Source organism: Triturus cristatus, chromosome 5_2 (assembly GCF_964204655.1).
Source record: "Triturus cristatus chromosome 5_2, aTriCri1.1, whole genome shotgun sequence".
In the NCBI taxonomy this organism is placed as follows: Eukaryota; Metazoa; Chordata; class Amphibia; order Caudata; family Salamandridae; genus Triturus; species Triturus cristatus.
This window is the reverse complement of record NC_140588.1, coordinates 393,813,628-393,832,289: the sequence shown is the minus strand read 5'-3', so window position 1 is coordinate 393,832,289 and position 18,662 is coordinate 393,813,628. Positions and strand designations below refer to the sequence as shown.

Here is an 18,662-nt window from a genome sequence, read left to right as displayed (position 1 = left end):
TTCTTAAATATACAAAGGGTTCTACTTACTGTTGTGCGAAGTGAACCATTGAATGACCCTGGAAGAGACAGATATTAACACAGATTAATTTAAATTTTGCTACTATTATCATATTTTAAAACTGTCACCCATGTTATAAACATTAAACAAATGCAATAAAAATGTGTGGAAAGACAATGCAACAATCATGAAATCTCTTACACCAGTTCAAGTAAGTTTGACATATTCATCATTGCACACCAATGGATAAAACCATACTGGCGGCTGGTGAAATGTGCAAGTGGTGGGAGAAAACTGTGAAATTGCTCTAGTGACCTTTCCAAGATCAATATGAGAGTCACAGTGCTTCCTCCAAGAATAATGTAAAAACTTAGGTAAAAGGTGCATTTTCCAGCACAATTTATGTAATAAATGGAACAAAAGCAATAGTTTAACAGTAATTTCCAAATGAAACTTAACCAATATTTGATAGAAGTCCTACTTTCTCAAGTGAGCTTGACCTCTCCAGGTGTGCAGACTCAAGGTAAGAAGACTAGGTGTTGGTTTAGATGCTTGGAAACATTTAGTTAAATGAGCTCTCTTACCTCAGTGCTCATGCATCTCTGGCTGACAGGCTGGGTAATTGAGAATAATGGGAGTTGGTAAGATATGGAGTTATAAAACTATCAGTGTTCACACTTTTACTTGTCCATTCAATTCAATGGGCAGAAATCCGACTTAATAGGTAAAGAGGTAATAAATAATTATTGCTGTGCATACTTTTACTTTTCCAATTTAATTCAAGGATGTCAGAAAAATTACTTATGCCTGATTAGGAGTGGACTAGGGATTTATTACAGCTGTGCAAGCCATTGTTTGCCCAGCATTCAGAATTCTAGCATGTGTGAAGTTTATTACATCCCTGTAAACAACGGGAGCGATAAAGTCTTTACTCTTCATTAAATTTCAGCAGGTCAAACTTAACAGATTTTAACAGGACAAAAGGGTGAAATTAATTAACTATAATTCGCGCCCCACCATACACAGTGTTGTCATCAATAATGTAATTTCAGGTGATAAAGTGATATTCTCAATGAAGTCATGAAAGATGCCGTAAGTGATTAATATCGGAGGATTTTAGCTGTGCATGTTGAGGGCGCAATTCATAGTTACTTTAGAGTGCGTTATAGTAACTTGTGATAACTATAACTGATGAATATCATTGGCTTTATTAATATAAAATAGAATTGTTTAACTGACATTTTCACCTCACTATAATGTCCCTTTAATCTTTGGTTTTATCATTGAATTTCTAAGTTTTTTTTATAATTTAAAGTAACATATTATTACAATAACTAACAATAATGTCACTTTAACCTTTGTTTTTTTTCATTTTCCCATACCTATAAATCTCTCCTCTGCAGCGAAGGATTTGGTAACCAGTCCCCTTTGGGTACCCAATCCCACCCTGTGCACAGGCAAAGGCCAGTACATAGCTTCTAGCCAGATATACCTAACTTTTTCTGATGGTTAAACCCTTTATGCACAACCCGAGACCTGCTAATTTCTCAAAAACGGCTCAATGGATTTGCACCAAATGACAAAAAGCATGCTTTCTTAGTAAAGTTTTAACTTTTTGCCGAATTTGATGTAATTCCATTCAGCCATATTTTTTTCAGAGAGCAAGGTTTCCTAGGCAATTAACATGGGAACTCGCACTTTTGGGAACCCACCTTTTTTTTTAGTCCTCACTTGATAGATTGGTGAAACACTTTCCATGAAACAGGTAATTGGATATCTGGAAGGTTTTGCAGTTGCAAAATTATTAGAAAAACAAAAAATTGAAACTTTTGAAGTAACTACGCAGAAGGGCTACCAGGCTATTAGACAATGCCACCCACTAAGGATAAATTAAAAAGGGAGAAACGTAAAGACAAACATTGGAATGTTGGAGCAGAAGGCTTATCCCAGCCATTATAAGCCTGGAGATACTCCACTGTCTTCAATAGAGCTCTCATTCCATTGTTCTAATTTTGCTTTTAAAGGCATCTGTGATGGTTGAGAAAACTTTCTTTATAAAGGCAACCAGGTAGGGACCCACAGAGAGGTTGGAGGTTTGGGTTTCTTGCCAGCTGTCTGATTTCTTCCCCCAATATGAGTCTCAGGAGGAGAAGACCAAATGGATGAGGGAATGCAAATAAGATTTACTCAATGTTGATAGTGACAGATTTACAGATATTAGTGATTTTAGCCTCAAAGAAGTCAATCAACTCTTTGCAGAGTTGCTAGGCTGTGCTGGATGATTTTCCCAACACTCCACGTTTGGAGGTTTCTTGAAAAATGTAGAACAGATGCTTTGTTCGTTGATATGATTGGTGTGCGAAGCCTTGTATTGCTCCCTTTACTGCCACATGCTAACTTCTCCTACATATCTTACAGTTGAGTTTATCAGCTTTAAAATTGTTGCAACATTTGCGTTCCCATGTTCCACCATTTTAGATTTGTACCAGCCAAATCCCAGCTATGTCATGTATTTTTGCATTTGAGTTTGAGATTTTGCTTCCTAACTCTGCGGGGTGCCTATTAGAGTTCAGTCTGCCAATCAGTCTATTAGTGATTGAGTAATCAGAGTAATCATTTTTAAGTAGGTGCAACGAGGGCTTGTCTGAAACAAGGAACGCTTGCAGGCTATAACAATTTTCCCTGCTGTGCCAGGGGTACTGTAGATAGATTTGTGAGCTTTGATGCGTGAAAAGGGGGTTTCTGGACCCAAAGTCAGAACGGAGGACACAAAGACCATTGGCTGAATACATATTGTGACCCTGCAGTACATGAAAAACACATCAACTCCTCTTTTTAACTTATCACCAACCAAACCCATAACTAGAAGTACCACCTGAGGGTGGCATAGCAGGACAGTGGAGAACCCAGGACTATGTAAGTAAAACAAAACCCCAGTGTATTGCACCAGGCAGTGTACTCCTTTTTTCGGGTTCCCAACAGAAGCCCCATGAAACACGAGAAGGACTCAACAATATATTTATATGTTAGCAAGTTTTCATCTCAGTGAACCCCAAATCTCTGCATGTGTGATCCTCAGCATAAGCAGGGCTATAACTCCATATATTACTTAAATAGGCGCTTGCAGTAGAGAGACAAGATAAAAAGCAATATCAATTAATCTGTGATAGATCTGAGGAGCACAGTGGAGTGAGCGCTATTTAGGTGTAATCTATATGATACCCTTCAACCATACACTATTGAAGGAGCGTAATTTAGTGTTCCACTCCTTTATATGCACCATTTATACTCAATGTGTGTTTAACGGTATTAATTAGTGTGCATTATATTAACCAAGTGTAGCGGACGCGCACAGCGGGTGCGCCAAAGGCGCGCCTAATGCAAACCCGTCTGCGCCCGTCCGCGCCAGGACCGTGCCCAGCGCCAGAACCCCTGGTCGCCGCACCCGCCACACGGAACGCCACCACTACGATGCCAGCACTCTGCATGCTCTCAACCCCGGACGGACCCACACCTGCCTCAAGGCCACCCCGAAACGCACACACAACCCCTTCACCTGCCTGAACTGCAGCTACACCAGCCTCAGAACTGATGAACCACTGGCCAAACAAGACCCCAATCACCTCCGATGCATCCTACTGAATACTCGCTCCGCACGCAAACACGCCGTCGAGCTCTGGGACCTACTCGACAGAACATCCCCGGACGTCGCCTTCCTGACAGAGACGTGGATGAACGACTCCTCCGCACCCGACATCGCCATAGCCATCCCAAACAGCTACAAGATCACCCGCAGAGACTGCACCAACAGAGTCGGAGGAGGAATCGTCATCGTCCACAAGAACAGCATCAGGGTCTTGACTAGCACCGATGACACTCTCAGCACCACCGAACACATGCATTTCCAGATCCACACAGACCCCAACTCCACCCTCAGAGGCACCTTCGTCTACTATCCGCCCGGACCACGCCCCCAGTTCAGCGACTCCATCACCGACTTCATCAGCACGCACGCCCTTACCTCCACTGACTACATCCTCCTCGGAGACCTGAACTTTCACCTTGAGAACAACAACGACAGCAACACCACAACCCTGATCGATAACCTCGCCAACCTCGGACTGAGGCAACTTGTCACCATGCCCACCCACTCCACCGGCCACACGCTCGACCCCATCTTCTCCTCAAGCCCGCACGTCTCCTTCAACCACACCACCGAACTCCCGTGGACCGACCACCGGTGCATCCACTTCACCTTCCAGAAACCCACCACACACCACCGCACCCAACAGATCCCCCGCCGCTGCTGGAGCAAAATCACCAAAGATCAACTTCATGCAAACCTCACTCTCAGCCCACCCACCGAACCCTCCAACGCCGACGACGCTGCCCTCAGCCTCAGATGCTGGATCGAGGACTGCGCCATCACCCTCGCCCCACTGAAGAAACCCCCCACAGAGACACCAGCAAGAGGGCCAGCTGGCTCACCCCAGAACTCCTAGCCTCCAAGCAAGCCTGCCGGAAGCTAGAGAAGAAACAGCACAGCGAACAGACCCCGGACAGCCTCGCAGCACACAAGGACGCCATCCGCAACCACCACCACCTCATCAAGGCTTCCCAAGAGGACCTCCTTCAAAGACCGCCTCGACAACAACACACACAACAGCAAGGAGCTTTTCAACATCATGAAGAAACTCTCCAACCCCAGCTCCAACCCCAACGACATCCCGCCTTCACAAGCCCTGTGCGACTCCGTCGCCACTTTCTTCCACCAAAATATAGCAGACATTCACGACAGCTTCAACACCCAGACCGCCCCAACCTACAGCAACACAACAAACTCTCCTCACATCATCGACTACAACCCCCTGCAAGCCTGGGCCAACGTGAGCATCGATGACACCATCAAGACCATGATCACAATCCACTCCAGCTCTCCGTCAGACCCATTCCCGCACCACGTCTTCAACAAAGCAAGCAGCTCCATCGCACCCCACCTACGCAACGTCATCAACCTCTCCCTCGAGACCTTCCCAGAAAGCTGGAAACACGCCGAGATCAACGCTCTTCTCAAAAAACCCAAGGCAGACCCAAGATACCTCAAGAACTTCTGGCCCATATCTATGCTCCCGTTCCCGGCCAAGGTCATTGAGAAGATCATCAACAAACAGCTAACCCAATACCTGGAAGAAAACAAAATCCTGGACCCTTCCCGGCTTCCTGGTGGTCCCTTTCATCTTCTGATACGAGCGCTCGTCTTAAGGTATTTGACGGTTGCGCTGTTTCCTCAGGTGTGGCCGCCATCTTGTCAACGCGTCTGACGCCCGTTATCTCCTCATGTTGCTGTCTCCCACACGCGCATCTGCAGTCCCGTTTCGTCTCGGATTTATTGTTGCTCTTCAGTGCAGTGTGCCTGTTTGTAATGCTTTTTAAGCATTACTGAAGATATTGGGCCCCTCTCTTCGCTGGACCTTCTGAGTGATGTTTTCTCTGGTAAATATTCTTTTGGCTTGCTGCGGATTATGTCTGCTATTTGCAGCTTCTCTCCTCTCCACATTGGCTGCCTGTGCCCTATGATGCTGCAGGTTCTTTTCTCTACAATATTGCTTTGAACGTCATTACCTGCTCATTCTTTAATTGACTTTGGCCATTTGCGGTGGGACTTATCTGTGGCATTTTACCTTCTTCTCAGTTATCGTATGGCTATTCCCTTCGGAGCCGGTTTGCAGTGGTTTTTATGGAAATGAGAGGAGAAGGTTCTTTATATGACTTTCTCTTATCTTGCAAGGGATGACATACGTACCTGTGGCACTTGAAGTGCACTTCTGAAGATCCTGGGGCAGCATGTTCTATGCTAACGGAATATGACGACGTCGGAGTGATCTCCTGGAGTTGCCGTGCTGGATTCGCACCCACAAGCTGCTTGATGTGTTATTAATCTGCGGGAAGCTCCGTTGTTTGCATTATTGTGTCCCAGTGGAATTTTAGCTTGCCACTCTTCAGATTGGTGCGGCGTCGACTTTACAAGATATAAACACCATTTTGAGGAGACTTGACCAATTGTTTCGTTCACTAATTTTCAGACCTTTCATGGGGAAACTCCGGAATTTCAAGCTGGCTACTTCTTCTCAGCTCCCTGCGGATTCGGACTCAGATTCTCCACCTCAGGATATGGTGGACGCAACGGCACCAAAATCAGATCTATTACGAGGAGCTATTCCGAAAGCACGCGTCAAAGGAAAGGTGCCGACCTCTCTCGCTTCCTCTAAACGCCTGAAGAAAGACCCACCTTCTCCAGAGAGTAATTCCTCACTCGCTTCCATGGATCACATTTTGGAAGAACTTCGGGCATTCAAACCCTTTATGGAAGCTACCACGAAGAATATGCAAGCTATGCAGGAAAAATGGTCGTCTCTGGAGTCACGCGTTCAGATTTTGGAAACTTCCACAGACTCTTTACAATCCTCTTGCTGTCATATTCCGTCAATGGAGGCGGAGATTCTTCTTCTTAAGCGTCAGACAGAGGATTTAGAAAATAGAAATCGTAGAAACAACCTTCGCCTGTATGGCCTTCCAGAACTTACAGAGGGGACAAATCCCACCGTCTTCTTCCAATCCTTTCTTGCCAAGATCTTGGATGCCCCGGCTTTGTCTTCCGTTAATATCCAAAGAGCTCATCGCCTCGGCCCGAAGATCACCAACAAGCCCAGAGGTGTTATTATGTTATTCCTACAATTTACTGACCTCCTTCAGGTCCTGTCAGCTGCCAAGCTCAAAAAGCAAATTATATGGGAAGGACATCGCCTCTATCTTTCACAAGATGTCTCCAAGGCCACTGCGGATCGACGGAAGAAGTTCTTGGACTTGAGACCTCAACTACGGGCCCTGAATGCCAGATATGGATTACTACATCCCTGTCTCTTCAAGGTCACATACAAGGACAGAACGATCACATATGACGATCCTGCAGCCTTACAGGCATTTCTTCAACGGCATCGCCCAGATGTTATGGATGTATCAGGACCTGGTTGACAGACATGCTCATTCTTCCTGAAATTCTGTTGTTCATGATTCTGTGGTCTCTCCATTTTCCCTGATGTTGTTAATTCTCTATTGTCTCACCTTCCGATAGTCGTTTTTCACTCTGTTTGTATCTCCTATGTAGTTCAGCTGTATTTTGCTACTTTTTTCTGCTTCCAGTGACACGCCTTTCCTTTCATTTGTATATATCTCTTGTTTCTACAGATAGCTCCTCCCTTCCTCTTACCTGGATGTCCCGCGTTATTGTTCCTACGCTGTGTTTTATTTGGATCCGTAGTATTTGAACTTTGTTGTCTGCTCTGGATGTCGCCATCGTTGTCTTCTGGCGCTACCACCCCATCCTCGTTCTTGAGTTTTTCGTTCGTAAGTATGTTTCTCAGTCGTTCGTTTCGAACGTGTACTGTCTTCTTGATGGTTTTTGTTTCTGTCCTTTTTTCTATACTCGTTCTTTTACCTCTTGCTCTTTCCTCTCTTTTCACTTTCTTTTTCCTCCCATTTCCCTTTTTTGTCCCTTCCTTTCTTTGGACTCAATACTATATTCACAATGGTTCCTTCTGTTTTTTCTTTTCTTTTTCTTCCTCTTTGCTTTTTCTCCTCTTGCCCTCTCTCCTTATTCAATTCATTACAATTTTCTCAGTTCTGTTTAACTATTTTTCTGTAATGGCAAGCATGTTGTTATTAGATGCTTCTTTTCGTTGTTCCATTCCGTATTACATCTTGGAATGTTAAAGGTTTAAATAACCCCATTAAGAGGCAAAGGGTTTTATCGCATTTAGCGAGACTTGGGTCGGATGTTGCTCTCCTCCAGGAGACCCATCTTTCTGACACGGAGGCTCTAAAGCTCAAGCGTTGTTGGGTGGGTCATGTTTTTTGCTCTCCCACAGTCTCTAGGAAAAACGGTGTTGTGATATTACTGCATAAAAAGTTAAATGTTTCATCTATTACTCATGAATGTGATGTTGATGGTAGGTGGGTTATTGTTACACTGCTTATAGATAATATTCCTATCACTCTTTTTAATGTGTATGCCCCAACTGGAATTGATAGATCATTTTGGCCCTCTATTTCAACCAAATTATCCTCCCTTTCTGGAGAGTACATACTTCTCGGGGGGGATTGTAATCAAGTTGTTGATCCCTTCCTCGACCGCCATTCCAATGTTAAATTTTTCCACTCTAACATGCATTCTCAATTTGTTAACACTTTTCAAAATAATGCCTTGGTGGATATTTGGCGATTGTGTAACCCTGACCTTAGGGAATACAGTTTTTATTCCCCTTCACATCATTCACAATCCCGTATTGATCACCTCTTCCTTAGTAAATCCCTTTCCCAGCACGCTATACGCTCTGACATTGGTTCTATCCTAATTTCAGATCATGCTCCGATTTATGTGGACCTTGACTTACTTCCATTTTCCCCTCATTCTGGCAGATGGCGTTTTAACAATGCCTTACTTTTGGAACCTACTTTTTGTTCTGAATTCACTGCCTTTGCCACTGAATTTTTCCTTTTTAACCACACCCCGGACTCCGCTTTTGTCACTGTTTGGGATTCTTTTAAGGCAGCCTCTAGGGGTTTTATTATCAATTTTGTAGCCCGCCGAAAGAAACTTCGAGAAACCAAGTCCAAATGCATTCTAGCCAATATTCAGACATTAGAGCTTGACTACCATGCTTCCGGATCTGAGGTCTCCCTTAAAAAACTTATTGATGCGAAAATCTCTTTCAATAGGTTTACAACTGACGCTGCCTCTAATCTTTTGCTGAAATGTAATTCCAGGTACTATGGGGGTAAGAACAAAATGGGGAAGCTTTTGGCTAACTACTTGAAGATAAGGAAGGAGCGTACAAAGATTGAATCCATCAAGACCTCCACTGGGAACTCATGCTTTAAAGATAAAGACATTCTCTCTGAGTTTGTTAAATTCTATGACAATCTTTATACTCCTGAGCACATTCCGGAGACCGCGGATCTTATCTCATATTTCCTCTCGCTTCCCTCCCCCCCCGGCTTCTCACGTTGATTTCGCTGCCCTGGACCAGGACATTTCACTTTCTGAGATTTCCCATGCTGTCTCTAAATTACGCCACGGTAAATCTCCAGGCCCTGATGGTTTCACTATTGAATTCTACAGCCATTTTTCCTCTTTACTTCTCCCCAAACTATTACTATTTTTCCAATCTTTCCTTGCTGCGGGCTCTTCCAGTGGCTCCTTCCAACAGGCTTTAATCTGTTTAATTCCCAAAGAAGATAAAGATCACTCATTATGCAAAAACTGCAGACCAATTTCCCTGGTTAATACGGATTACAAAATTCTGGCAAAAATTCTAGCATTACGCATGGATCCACTTCTACCCGACCTCATTGGCCCTGAACAATCAGGTTTTGTCAAGGGTCGTCTCTCGTCTGACAACTCCCGTGTTTTTCTCAATATACTTAATAAAGCTTCCTCTCTGCCGCTTCCCTTCGCGGCTATTTCTTTAGACGCAGAGAAGGCCTTTGACAGGATCGGGTGGGACTTTATGTTTGAAGCCCTCCGTTGGGTCGGTTTTTCTACCAAATTCATCTCCATTATTTCTTTACTTTACTCTCATCCTCAGGCTTCCATTTTTGTTAACAGGATGACCTCGGACTATTTCTCTTTGCGTAGAGGAGTCTGACAAGGCTGTCCTCTTTCTCCCCTTCTTTTTGTTCTAGCCCTGGAACCCTTCCTTACTAAAATTCGTTTGGACAATAGTATTTCTGGTTTTAAATTTGGCTCGCGTCAGGTCAAACTCTCGGTCTATGCTGACGATATTCTTTTTTATTGCTCTGATCCTGCTTCCTCTATCCCCTCTTTTCTCAATCAGGTATCTTCCTTTTCCTCGGTCTCTGGTTATCGTTTAAATGCTGATAAGTGCGAGATTTTACCTTTAAATCCTACTTGTCAAAAGCATCTTTTTTCTCAAACTGGTTTCTCATGGCAGCCGTCTAAGATCAAATATCTGGGTGTTTGGTTCGCACCTCTCCTGTCAGATACGCTTAAATTCAATTTTGAATATGTTTTCAAGAAAATGGATACGGCTATTCAACGCTGGCACCCGCTCTTTCTATCCTGGTGGGGTAGGCTCAATTCTAAAAAAAAGGATGCTTTCCCCTCTTCTTCTCTATACCATTTCCATGCTCCCAGTACACATTCCAGTTTCTCTTTTCAGGCGGATTGACTCTTTGTTATTAAAATTCTTATGGAATGGCAAGCGACCTCGGATAGCTTTAACTTCGTTGCGCAAGGATAAGGCTCAATCTGGTGTGCGTTTTCCGGATTTCAGACAGTATCATCGAGCTTTTTCTCTGAAACAATCATCTCGCTGGTTTTCTTCTGATCTCCCGCTTTACCCTCCCCTCTGGCTAAGTATGGAAGCTTTCTTTCTATCTCCCTTTACCTTTCGCGAGTTTTTATCCTTCTCGTCTTCTTTAACCCGCTTTTGTACACCTGTTATTTCTTACTCTCGTACTCTTCTTTTCCCTTATCTATCATCATCTTATCCCTCCCTCCTTTCCATTCACGAACAACCGATATGGCACAACTCTCTTATCAAGATTCGTAATCGCACCATATTTTGGAAGACATGGTATTCTCGAGGATTGCGTTGGATCTCTCAACTAATTTCCCAAGATACTCCCTTTTCTTTCCAAGAACTTCAATCCTCTTTCTCACTGCCCTCTTCTGCTCGATCGCAGTATAATGCTCTTCTCCGAGTCTTGATCTCATGTCTCCGCTCTCTAGCATTATCTACCGACATTCCTTTAGAGTGAAAAGCCACCTCTTTACTTCTGGAGGAATCTCCCTCAGCCTCTGCTATTTATAACTCCTTTCGTTACTCCATCGGCAGACCAAAATCTAAAATCGAGATTGCATGGGAATTGGATCTTTCTCAAGACTGGCCAATACCTTTTTGGGACAAAATATGGGCTAAGCTGCATAAAACCTCTAGAGCTGCTAACACTACCCAAACTTTATACTTTATTTATAACAGAACTTTATGTACTCCACATGTTCTATCCCGTTTTTCATCTGACTCGTCCCCTATTTGTTGGTCATGTTCCTGTCCCATTGCGGATCTCAAACACATGTTGTTTGAATGCTCTCCCATTTCCAAATTCTGGCACTTAGTTTGGACACACCTACTAAAGATGTTTCATTTTCACATCCCCTTTTCTCCTGTATAAATTTTTCTAGGCTCCCTTTCACCGTCCCTCTCGCAATCTCCTTCCCATTATCTATTACTTGACCTCCTAATTGCTGTAGCTCTCCATTCCATTACTTCTAACTGGAAGCAGGCTGCAAATGTCTCCTACAACTCATGGTGGAACGCAGTGTGCTTCCATCATCGCTTAGACACTAATCATGTCTCTCCCATCTCCCTAGCAGTCAAGCGTGACATGCTTTGGCTCCCTCTGGTATCCTATCTCTCCTCTTTTACTCCAACCCATACATCCCCAGACCCTGACACAGTTGAGGTGCGTAAGCCACCATGATAGTCTTGTTTCTCTATTGCCTCTTTGTTACGTTTCACTATAATATATTATATAGTATTTTCATTCATATAATAGTTTCTGTTCATGTAGTCCGCTTGCTTGTTATTTTTTCTTGTTTTTAATGAGAATTTCTATTGAATTGCTTAATCTTTGCATATGCTTATCATGATGATTACACCCTGTACCCCTTCCCTTTTTCCTCCCCCTTCTCTTTTCTTCAATAAACTCAAACTTAAAAAAAAAAAAGAGAAGCTGACGAGGAGGGAGTGGGAGAAGGGAGGGGGTAGGGGAGGGGATTCATGCGCTGGAAGGCTTAATGAGCCATTACAAAAAGCCAGATGGCCTGTGCACGTCCACGCACGCGTAACCGCATGCTGGTGGCCGCCAAAAGCCTTTGGGTAGCACTTTCAAAACCCAGTTACTAAATGTCTTACCAGAGTACAACGCATGCGCTGGCTCAGGCGAGACCTAAAAAGGATCCTTCTGTATATTCACCTTGCTTGAACCGGAAGTGCATAAAATGGTGTAACCCTGAGGTTTCACCTTGTTTCCAAGATGTGTGCTTTCAACACAATTTCCGAAAACGGTTCATTTTCTCCATCCCTTGTTGTCAACAGAGCAGTGAACCATCCGCACACGCAAAAGATGCCTTTCTCTGTGGGTGTGCAGTAAGGGGGTTCGATGTGTGTAGTGTAGGTGTGAATAAAGCCACTGCTGCTTCGTGAATGTACACAACGTGCAGTCCCACTTGCGGCACAGTTGCTTTGCAATACAAACATATGCGAACAAAAAAAAAAAAGGCTTTCTGTTGTGGATTTGAACAACTTCCTCGTGTCACAATATCCTTATAATGAGGCAATGCAGCGTTACACAGCGAACCATCACCAACCACATGTTTATAAAGTAGTTGAAAACCGCTGCTTACCAGCGGGGCTCAGGTCATTCTCCCATAAGTTCTGCAAGGCGGTGGCTTTTGTGGTGATTTCGAGAATGCCCTGGGCCAGCTCTTGCAGTTCTCGCAGGAAGGACTCTTCATTTTCAAGAGGGTTGTCCTGGCCGGTCTCCAGCGTGGCGGCGCTGTCACAGAAACGAAAAACATCCTGGTTTTATTGAGCAGACGCGAGGGTTTCAGAGACAGTAACATGTATCTCGTTTATGATATATATGGTATATATTGTCCGCTCGCTGTACTTTATTGCCATTAAAAGTCAATGACGCGTATCATGCATTTAGAAAACCCAAGCATGGGAGATTAATTAATAACATCTGTGACTTCGACTGCATTGAATTTCTATCGAACCCCATGCCTGGCGCACTCTGCACTCAAACTGATGCCCCCTGGCAGGAATGCACCCCTCTCTCCCCCCACAGACCCAAGTCCCTAAATGAGAATGTATTCCAGTCCCTGAAAAGTTCTTCATGTTCTCCTTGGAGGTCCAGGTAAGGACTAGCCAATAGGGCAATCAGACAGTGCCCGATGAGCAGGTCTGACAGATCAGTCTGTGGTCTCGTTTTTTTAGCAGTCTGTGGGACGGTTTTACATTTTTTTACTTTTGATTTCCATCATATCATCACAAACGTTACCTGCAGCAAACTCAAAAGCATGCAGTCTCCTATGCTTTGCAAAATACCCACACAGCATGGGCCCGATTCACAGAACTAACTTAAGACAAAATCCTAAACTTACTACCATTTTGGTATTTACAGAAGGCACTTACTCATTTCGGTATTCACAGAAGGCATTTAGAAGTCCTAAAGTTAGGACTCCTAACTTCTGTGAATACCGAAATGAGTAAGTGCCTTCTGTGAATACCAAAATGAGTAAGTGCCTTCTGTGAATACCAAAATGAGTAAGTGCCTTCTGTGAATACCAAAATGGTAGTAAGTTTAGGATTTTGTCTTAAGTTAGTTCTGTGAATCGGGCCCCTAGTCTCTACAAGCTCCAAACTGGCCTGATTTGCGAATGTGAGCCACTTTTTTAGCTAACTTTATTTTGGTGCCCGGGCCTACTTTTTGTCCTAGTCCGACTTTGTTGTGGTCTTTAGGTGATCACCAAGTAGATGGAGTTGGCACCCTTCATAAGAGTAAAGTAGGAGACAGGAACTGACGAGGAGTACCTCAGTCCTGGATCCATTCAGCTCTAGACCAGTGGCATGTATGCAAAGTGTGCCCCATCCTAGACTATTGCACACTCTGTCAGAACTCTCCTGTTTGCCTTTGTATACAAACTGTGCCCCTTCCAAGACTATTTCACATTGAATCATAACTCTGCTCTGCGCCAATGTATAAAAATTGTGTCCAATCCGCGATTACTCCACACTCTGCCACAACTCGCCTGCATGTCTTTTTATATAAATTGTGCCCAATCCAATACTATTTCACATTGTGCCACAACTCTCCTGTGTGCCTCTGTATTCAATTTGTGCCCAATCCTAAACAATTCCACTCTGAGCTACTACTCGCCCGTGTGCCCGTGTGTCCATGTGTGCAAATAATGCCTAATCCAAGTCTATTCCACTTCTGTGCCTATGTATACACATTATGCCCACTCAAAGACTATTCCACACTCTGCCACAACTCTCCTGTGTGCCACAGACATGTACACAGGTATGCCTGCCTCTGACATTTTAGCAGAAACCGAGTCCCTGAGACCAGAGCTTTTCCAGAAGCTGCTTCATGTAAATATTAATTTGGTGTTGGCTGCAATTTTTTGATTGGAGTATTCGTTTCAGGTAGATTATTTTTGGGTGGACTAAATGGTGTGCTGCGATGTTTGGCTGATTAAAGTGGTTGGTCGGTGTGTGTGTTTCTGTGGGGTTCTGTGTTTCTGAGTGTGGGAATGTAGGACTACAATCCATTTCAATCTTGATTTACGCAGACTACGATTATCGCCCATTATTTTATTACATAATCAGTATTATTATGTTGCTTTCAGAGGTACGTTTCATTCACAATGCCTACTGGTTCTTTGTTTCCCCATGTTTCCTTGTGAGTGTATAGTTCAGATGTAAGTGGTGCACTAGAACGTTTGTGTAAACTATGTGCATCGGATGGATGACTGTGAAAACCAGTAACAGATAAAGGCTTGTTTGGTTTGATGTATTGGAAGATTGATTTAACTGTCTGAAGGTATTGCAAAGTCGGGAGTTTGAGTGTGAAAATAACGTGTCTAGTTAAGGTTTGGGGAAATTGTAATAAATATATGGCCTGTAAGATTACATAATTTAGTCAGAATGGGGAAACCAAACAGGCATTTCCAGAGGCACTACGTCTGGCTTGGCATGCCTTCATTTTTTTGCAAACATATGCAATAGGCATTGAAAATAATAAAAATGAAAAATGCTGCTGTCTAATGGTGATGTGCATATATTTGCAAAGTGGGAATGACCCATTGCGAGAATACATCTAAAGAAAACCTCAAATTAAAGCAGAGATTGGCCTACCAGCCTGGTACAGTAGTCCACTACTTTTTAGGTGGATGTGCACATGTGCAAGATTAATTTCTAAGTGGATGTGGTCATGTGCAAGAGAACATCCCATCACTTACAATGAAGAGAGCCAATGGTGAACTGAGTTATGCCTATGCTGTAGACTGATGGGCAGAAGCAAAATGTGAATGGCAATTGAATAGACCGGTGTTTGAACGGGCTGGCTGAAAGCCTTTGTATGTATACATACGTGTATGACGTTTATTACACTATTTCGATGATGGTCAGCTATAGGTACATCTTCTGCACCCCATCATACTTGTTTGGGGGGATATTGCATGAGCAAGGTGGGAACACGGGAGTATATAATGTGCATCATACATAGTAAAGTGGCTGGCAAGATATCTATCACATGAAGATGGCTTTTAAACATGAAGTACCACACTTTCACCCACAGATTCTACCATAACATTTGTGTGTCTTCACTTTGAAGTATGGAGTTAAGATATGTAATACATATCTGGGCAGGGTTTCCACGAGAACCGGAAACATATGTGTTAAACCAGACTCTTCCAGACATGGGAGGTGAGGGCCAACTAATCACTCGTATTTACTCATTGTTGATACCACGCACAACAACCTGTATAACCACACTGAAGACACAATGGGAAGGTGATATGGGCATTGAGTTAAGCAGAGGGGACAGGACATCTATATTTAGTAACTGCCAGAGAGTTATGCGTTATGCACGCCTGTACATAGGGATAACATAGCACCACAGTGGCTGCACAGACTAGATTCCTCCAGATCAGAACAGTGCTCCAAATGTAGAATGACAGAGGAAACCTATATTTACATATGGTGGACATGCCCAGGTGTGAGTGCCTTTTGGGGTGAGGTAAATCAGGTTTTAGGAATACTAACCAAATTGGAACTACAGCCAACGATACAGATGTGTTTACTGGGACTAATCATTCATAATAAACACACAGCAGCGGCTCCTTTGCTCAGGTGGAGGAGAATCGCCCCACAGGAAAAATAAAATGATAATAACACAATGGTATTATCATTTTATTTTTCACTACTGGCTCTGTAGGTGAGTGGGCACGGCTGGGCTGCCCACAGAGCAGGGGGAGGAGTGGTGGTCACTTTCTAAGTGGGCATGGCGTTTTGGCCAGATGTCTTGGGCCGGTCAAACAGTCATGCGCACTTGACATTTCTCCACCCGGCTGTATTGTAAAGTATGGGTGGAGAGCATGCACAGCCTCCCACTCTCTGTCTGAGTGCCAAAGCACGGCGCTCAGACCAATCATCAAGCCACTGTCATGCTGATTACAGCAGCGTCGCGATTGGCTAGGAGAGTCTGGGAGCCTGTGTGCTTCCTGTTTCCTGCGCCGACTGTAGAGGATGAAGGCCAGCAGGTAAGGGAATTTGTTTTCCGCCCACCACTCCTGCCCAGTAGCAGCCGCTACTGTACTAAATATGCGGAGAAGGTATTGGACATAGGCCTCACTGTGACAAAGAAGTGTGTAGCACTAAAATGGATGCCCAATGACTGCCTACATGAAAGCAATGGTTATGGGAATCTGCGAGGTGGGTTTGGGATGAATGTGGGGTGCACCACAGGTTGGTTTACACACAGGGAGGAAGGATGGAATGGGATTTAGTAGAACAGGAAATTGGAGATCCTGAACCGGAACAAGATGGGAAGGGACAGTTTAATAAAACCTTATAGATGTGACTGTGATGTTGATCTGCAGTATTTTGATAAGATAGTAACAATTATGCTGTCTAAGTGATCCAATGTCATGTATGGATTTTTAACTATTGGCACACCGTGTGACTCTAATCTCCCTCTTTGTTAAGGGGGTGGAGGGATGGGACAAGTTACTGAACTGCAATGTTATTTTGTTCTTAGAATGAATAAATATTTTTTAAATGGAAAAAAAGATTTGTGATACATTACTTCACAGATTTGTACCATTTCAAGTTGGACACCTGTAAGTGAAGCACAAATCATAAACTAGCGTTTCATTTAACTGTTTTATCCTAAATGTTCACAATTGTGAGTCGGCTTTAACAACAGCATTGAAAAGTAACGTGTGGATTAAGAATAATACATTTTTTTGCTTAACTATTTCCATATATTAGCCAACCGCGCAGAGAATGGAGCGGCTTGTTTGCTGAGGAGCTTAGTGAAGTGGGGCTTGAATGCATGGTAGCAAAAACACCAGTTGGTTTGGAGAGTTTTGCTTCATGGGGATCAGTAAATAAAAAACGTGGTGGCTGCTCACCGGGAGGCGCTGCTCCTCGCTCCTGTGTGACTGCTGTTCTTGCACCGGGAGCCAGCATTGCAGAAGAGGCTCTGAACGAAGGGGTAGAGTCCATGGCTTGGCAGACTCCGGGGTTCCAAGAAGCCTGTGGGAACACATAGTGTATATTTAAATTCAGATTATCTGAAAGATGTGAAACCAAACTCAGACTATTGCCCTGACTACAAATTGAGCACTAAATTAAATCTCTTTGCAAGCAGGAGTTGAGGCAGTGATCAGATTATGGGTTGTACAGTAATTATCACACTGTCTCAGTTTACACTTTCTGTCAGGTCGAACTATAAAAGGCAATACACATGTAATTTGGATTGTGCATGTCCTGCCTCATTTCCAAGCTGAAAACATGGAATAGGGGCCATTTACCCACCTGGTAAACATGTTACCCCAGGGTAATGGCATTTACCAGGTATGGCAAATATCCCACACTATTCTACCCAACTTGTAATGAGGGCATATGTCACCGTGTACACTGCTGCCACCTCTACAGTAACAGTTCTTCATGCCTGCATTGCTTCTGCCCACTCTGGGCCTATGTTGTAGAGTTGGGAAACTTTGTCCACACTTTTTGACTTGAAAAAACAAGATCATTCACACGATGAAAAGTTAGGCAGAGTCAGGTGGAAACGAATGCAGAAGGCCACATAGAAAGGAGAGTGTGCAAGGAGCAGTGAGGGAGGTCACACTTCCTGTGCACAAACACAATGGGAACATCACAGGCAGCAGCAGTGCATGCTCTCCTCCAGGCAGAGATTATGTACCACAGGTGCAGTAACAGTGCAGGCGTCCCTCGCATTCACAGAACAAGTAAAAACTAGGCAGGCAGCAGCTGAGCTTCAACATGTAGGCAGCCAGGCAAAGTACACGTAGCACATGGGCATGTCACTCACACACAAGCAAGTCTGAGTGTCACTATACATGTTGTTGTATGCATGGGTGCCAGTAACTGTGCGATCTGAGTTACGGGGTGCCTGTACCTATGTTGGTCAGTGTGGGCACATGGAAGCCTGTAAATGTCTTGACGTGTCTGCGTCTGTGCATACATCCCTCCAGGCTCATAAAACTATACAAACGCAAACATACAGGCCTTTTCACTGCATGTTAAGATTAGGCAGGGAAGGTTAGACCACTAAGAATGTCAAGAGTGTCTTGACACCCCTACTGGTAGGATGTGCACAGCACACCTGACATATGACTGATGCTGAGTGAGCCCAGCCAGCCTGACATAGGAGAACTTGTATGTATGTGAAAACCTCAGCCCACTCTGACTGTTAGACGTGTGCCTAACATGTGACTCACATTTCCGCAGTCCTAATCACTTGTCAGATGAGCATCTGGAACA

At 43.9% G+C, this 18,662-nt stretch overlaps 1 protein-coding gene across 1 annotated transcript in view; it reads right to left on the bottom strand.

Moving 5' to 3' along the window:
* Window positions 1-18,662, bottom strand: part of ABCA13 (ATP binding cassette subfamily A member 13) — a 2,655,493-nt gene that overhangs the window by 2,503,339 nt on the left and 133,492 nt on the right. Inside the window, exons 3-5 of the mRNA XM_085606362.1 lie at window positions 17,285-17,408; window positions 12,488-12,639; window positions 30-58 (exon numbers count right to left, since the gene is read on the bottom strand). Of these exons, the coding sequence (XP_085462488.1) occupies window positions 30-58; window positions 12,488-12,639; window positions 17,285-17,408 (305 nt within the window). The remainder of the gene's footprint in view (window positions 1-29; window positions 59-12,487; window positions 12,640-17,284; window positions 17,409-18,662) is intronic.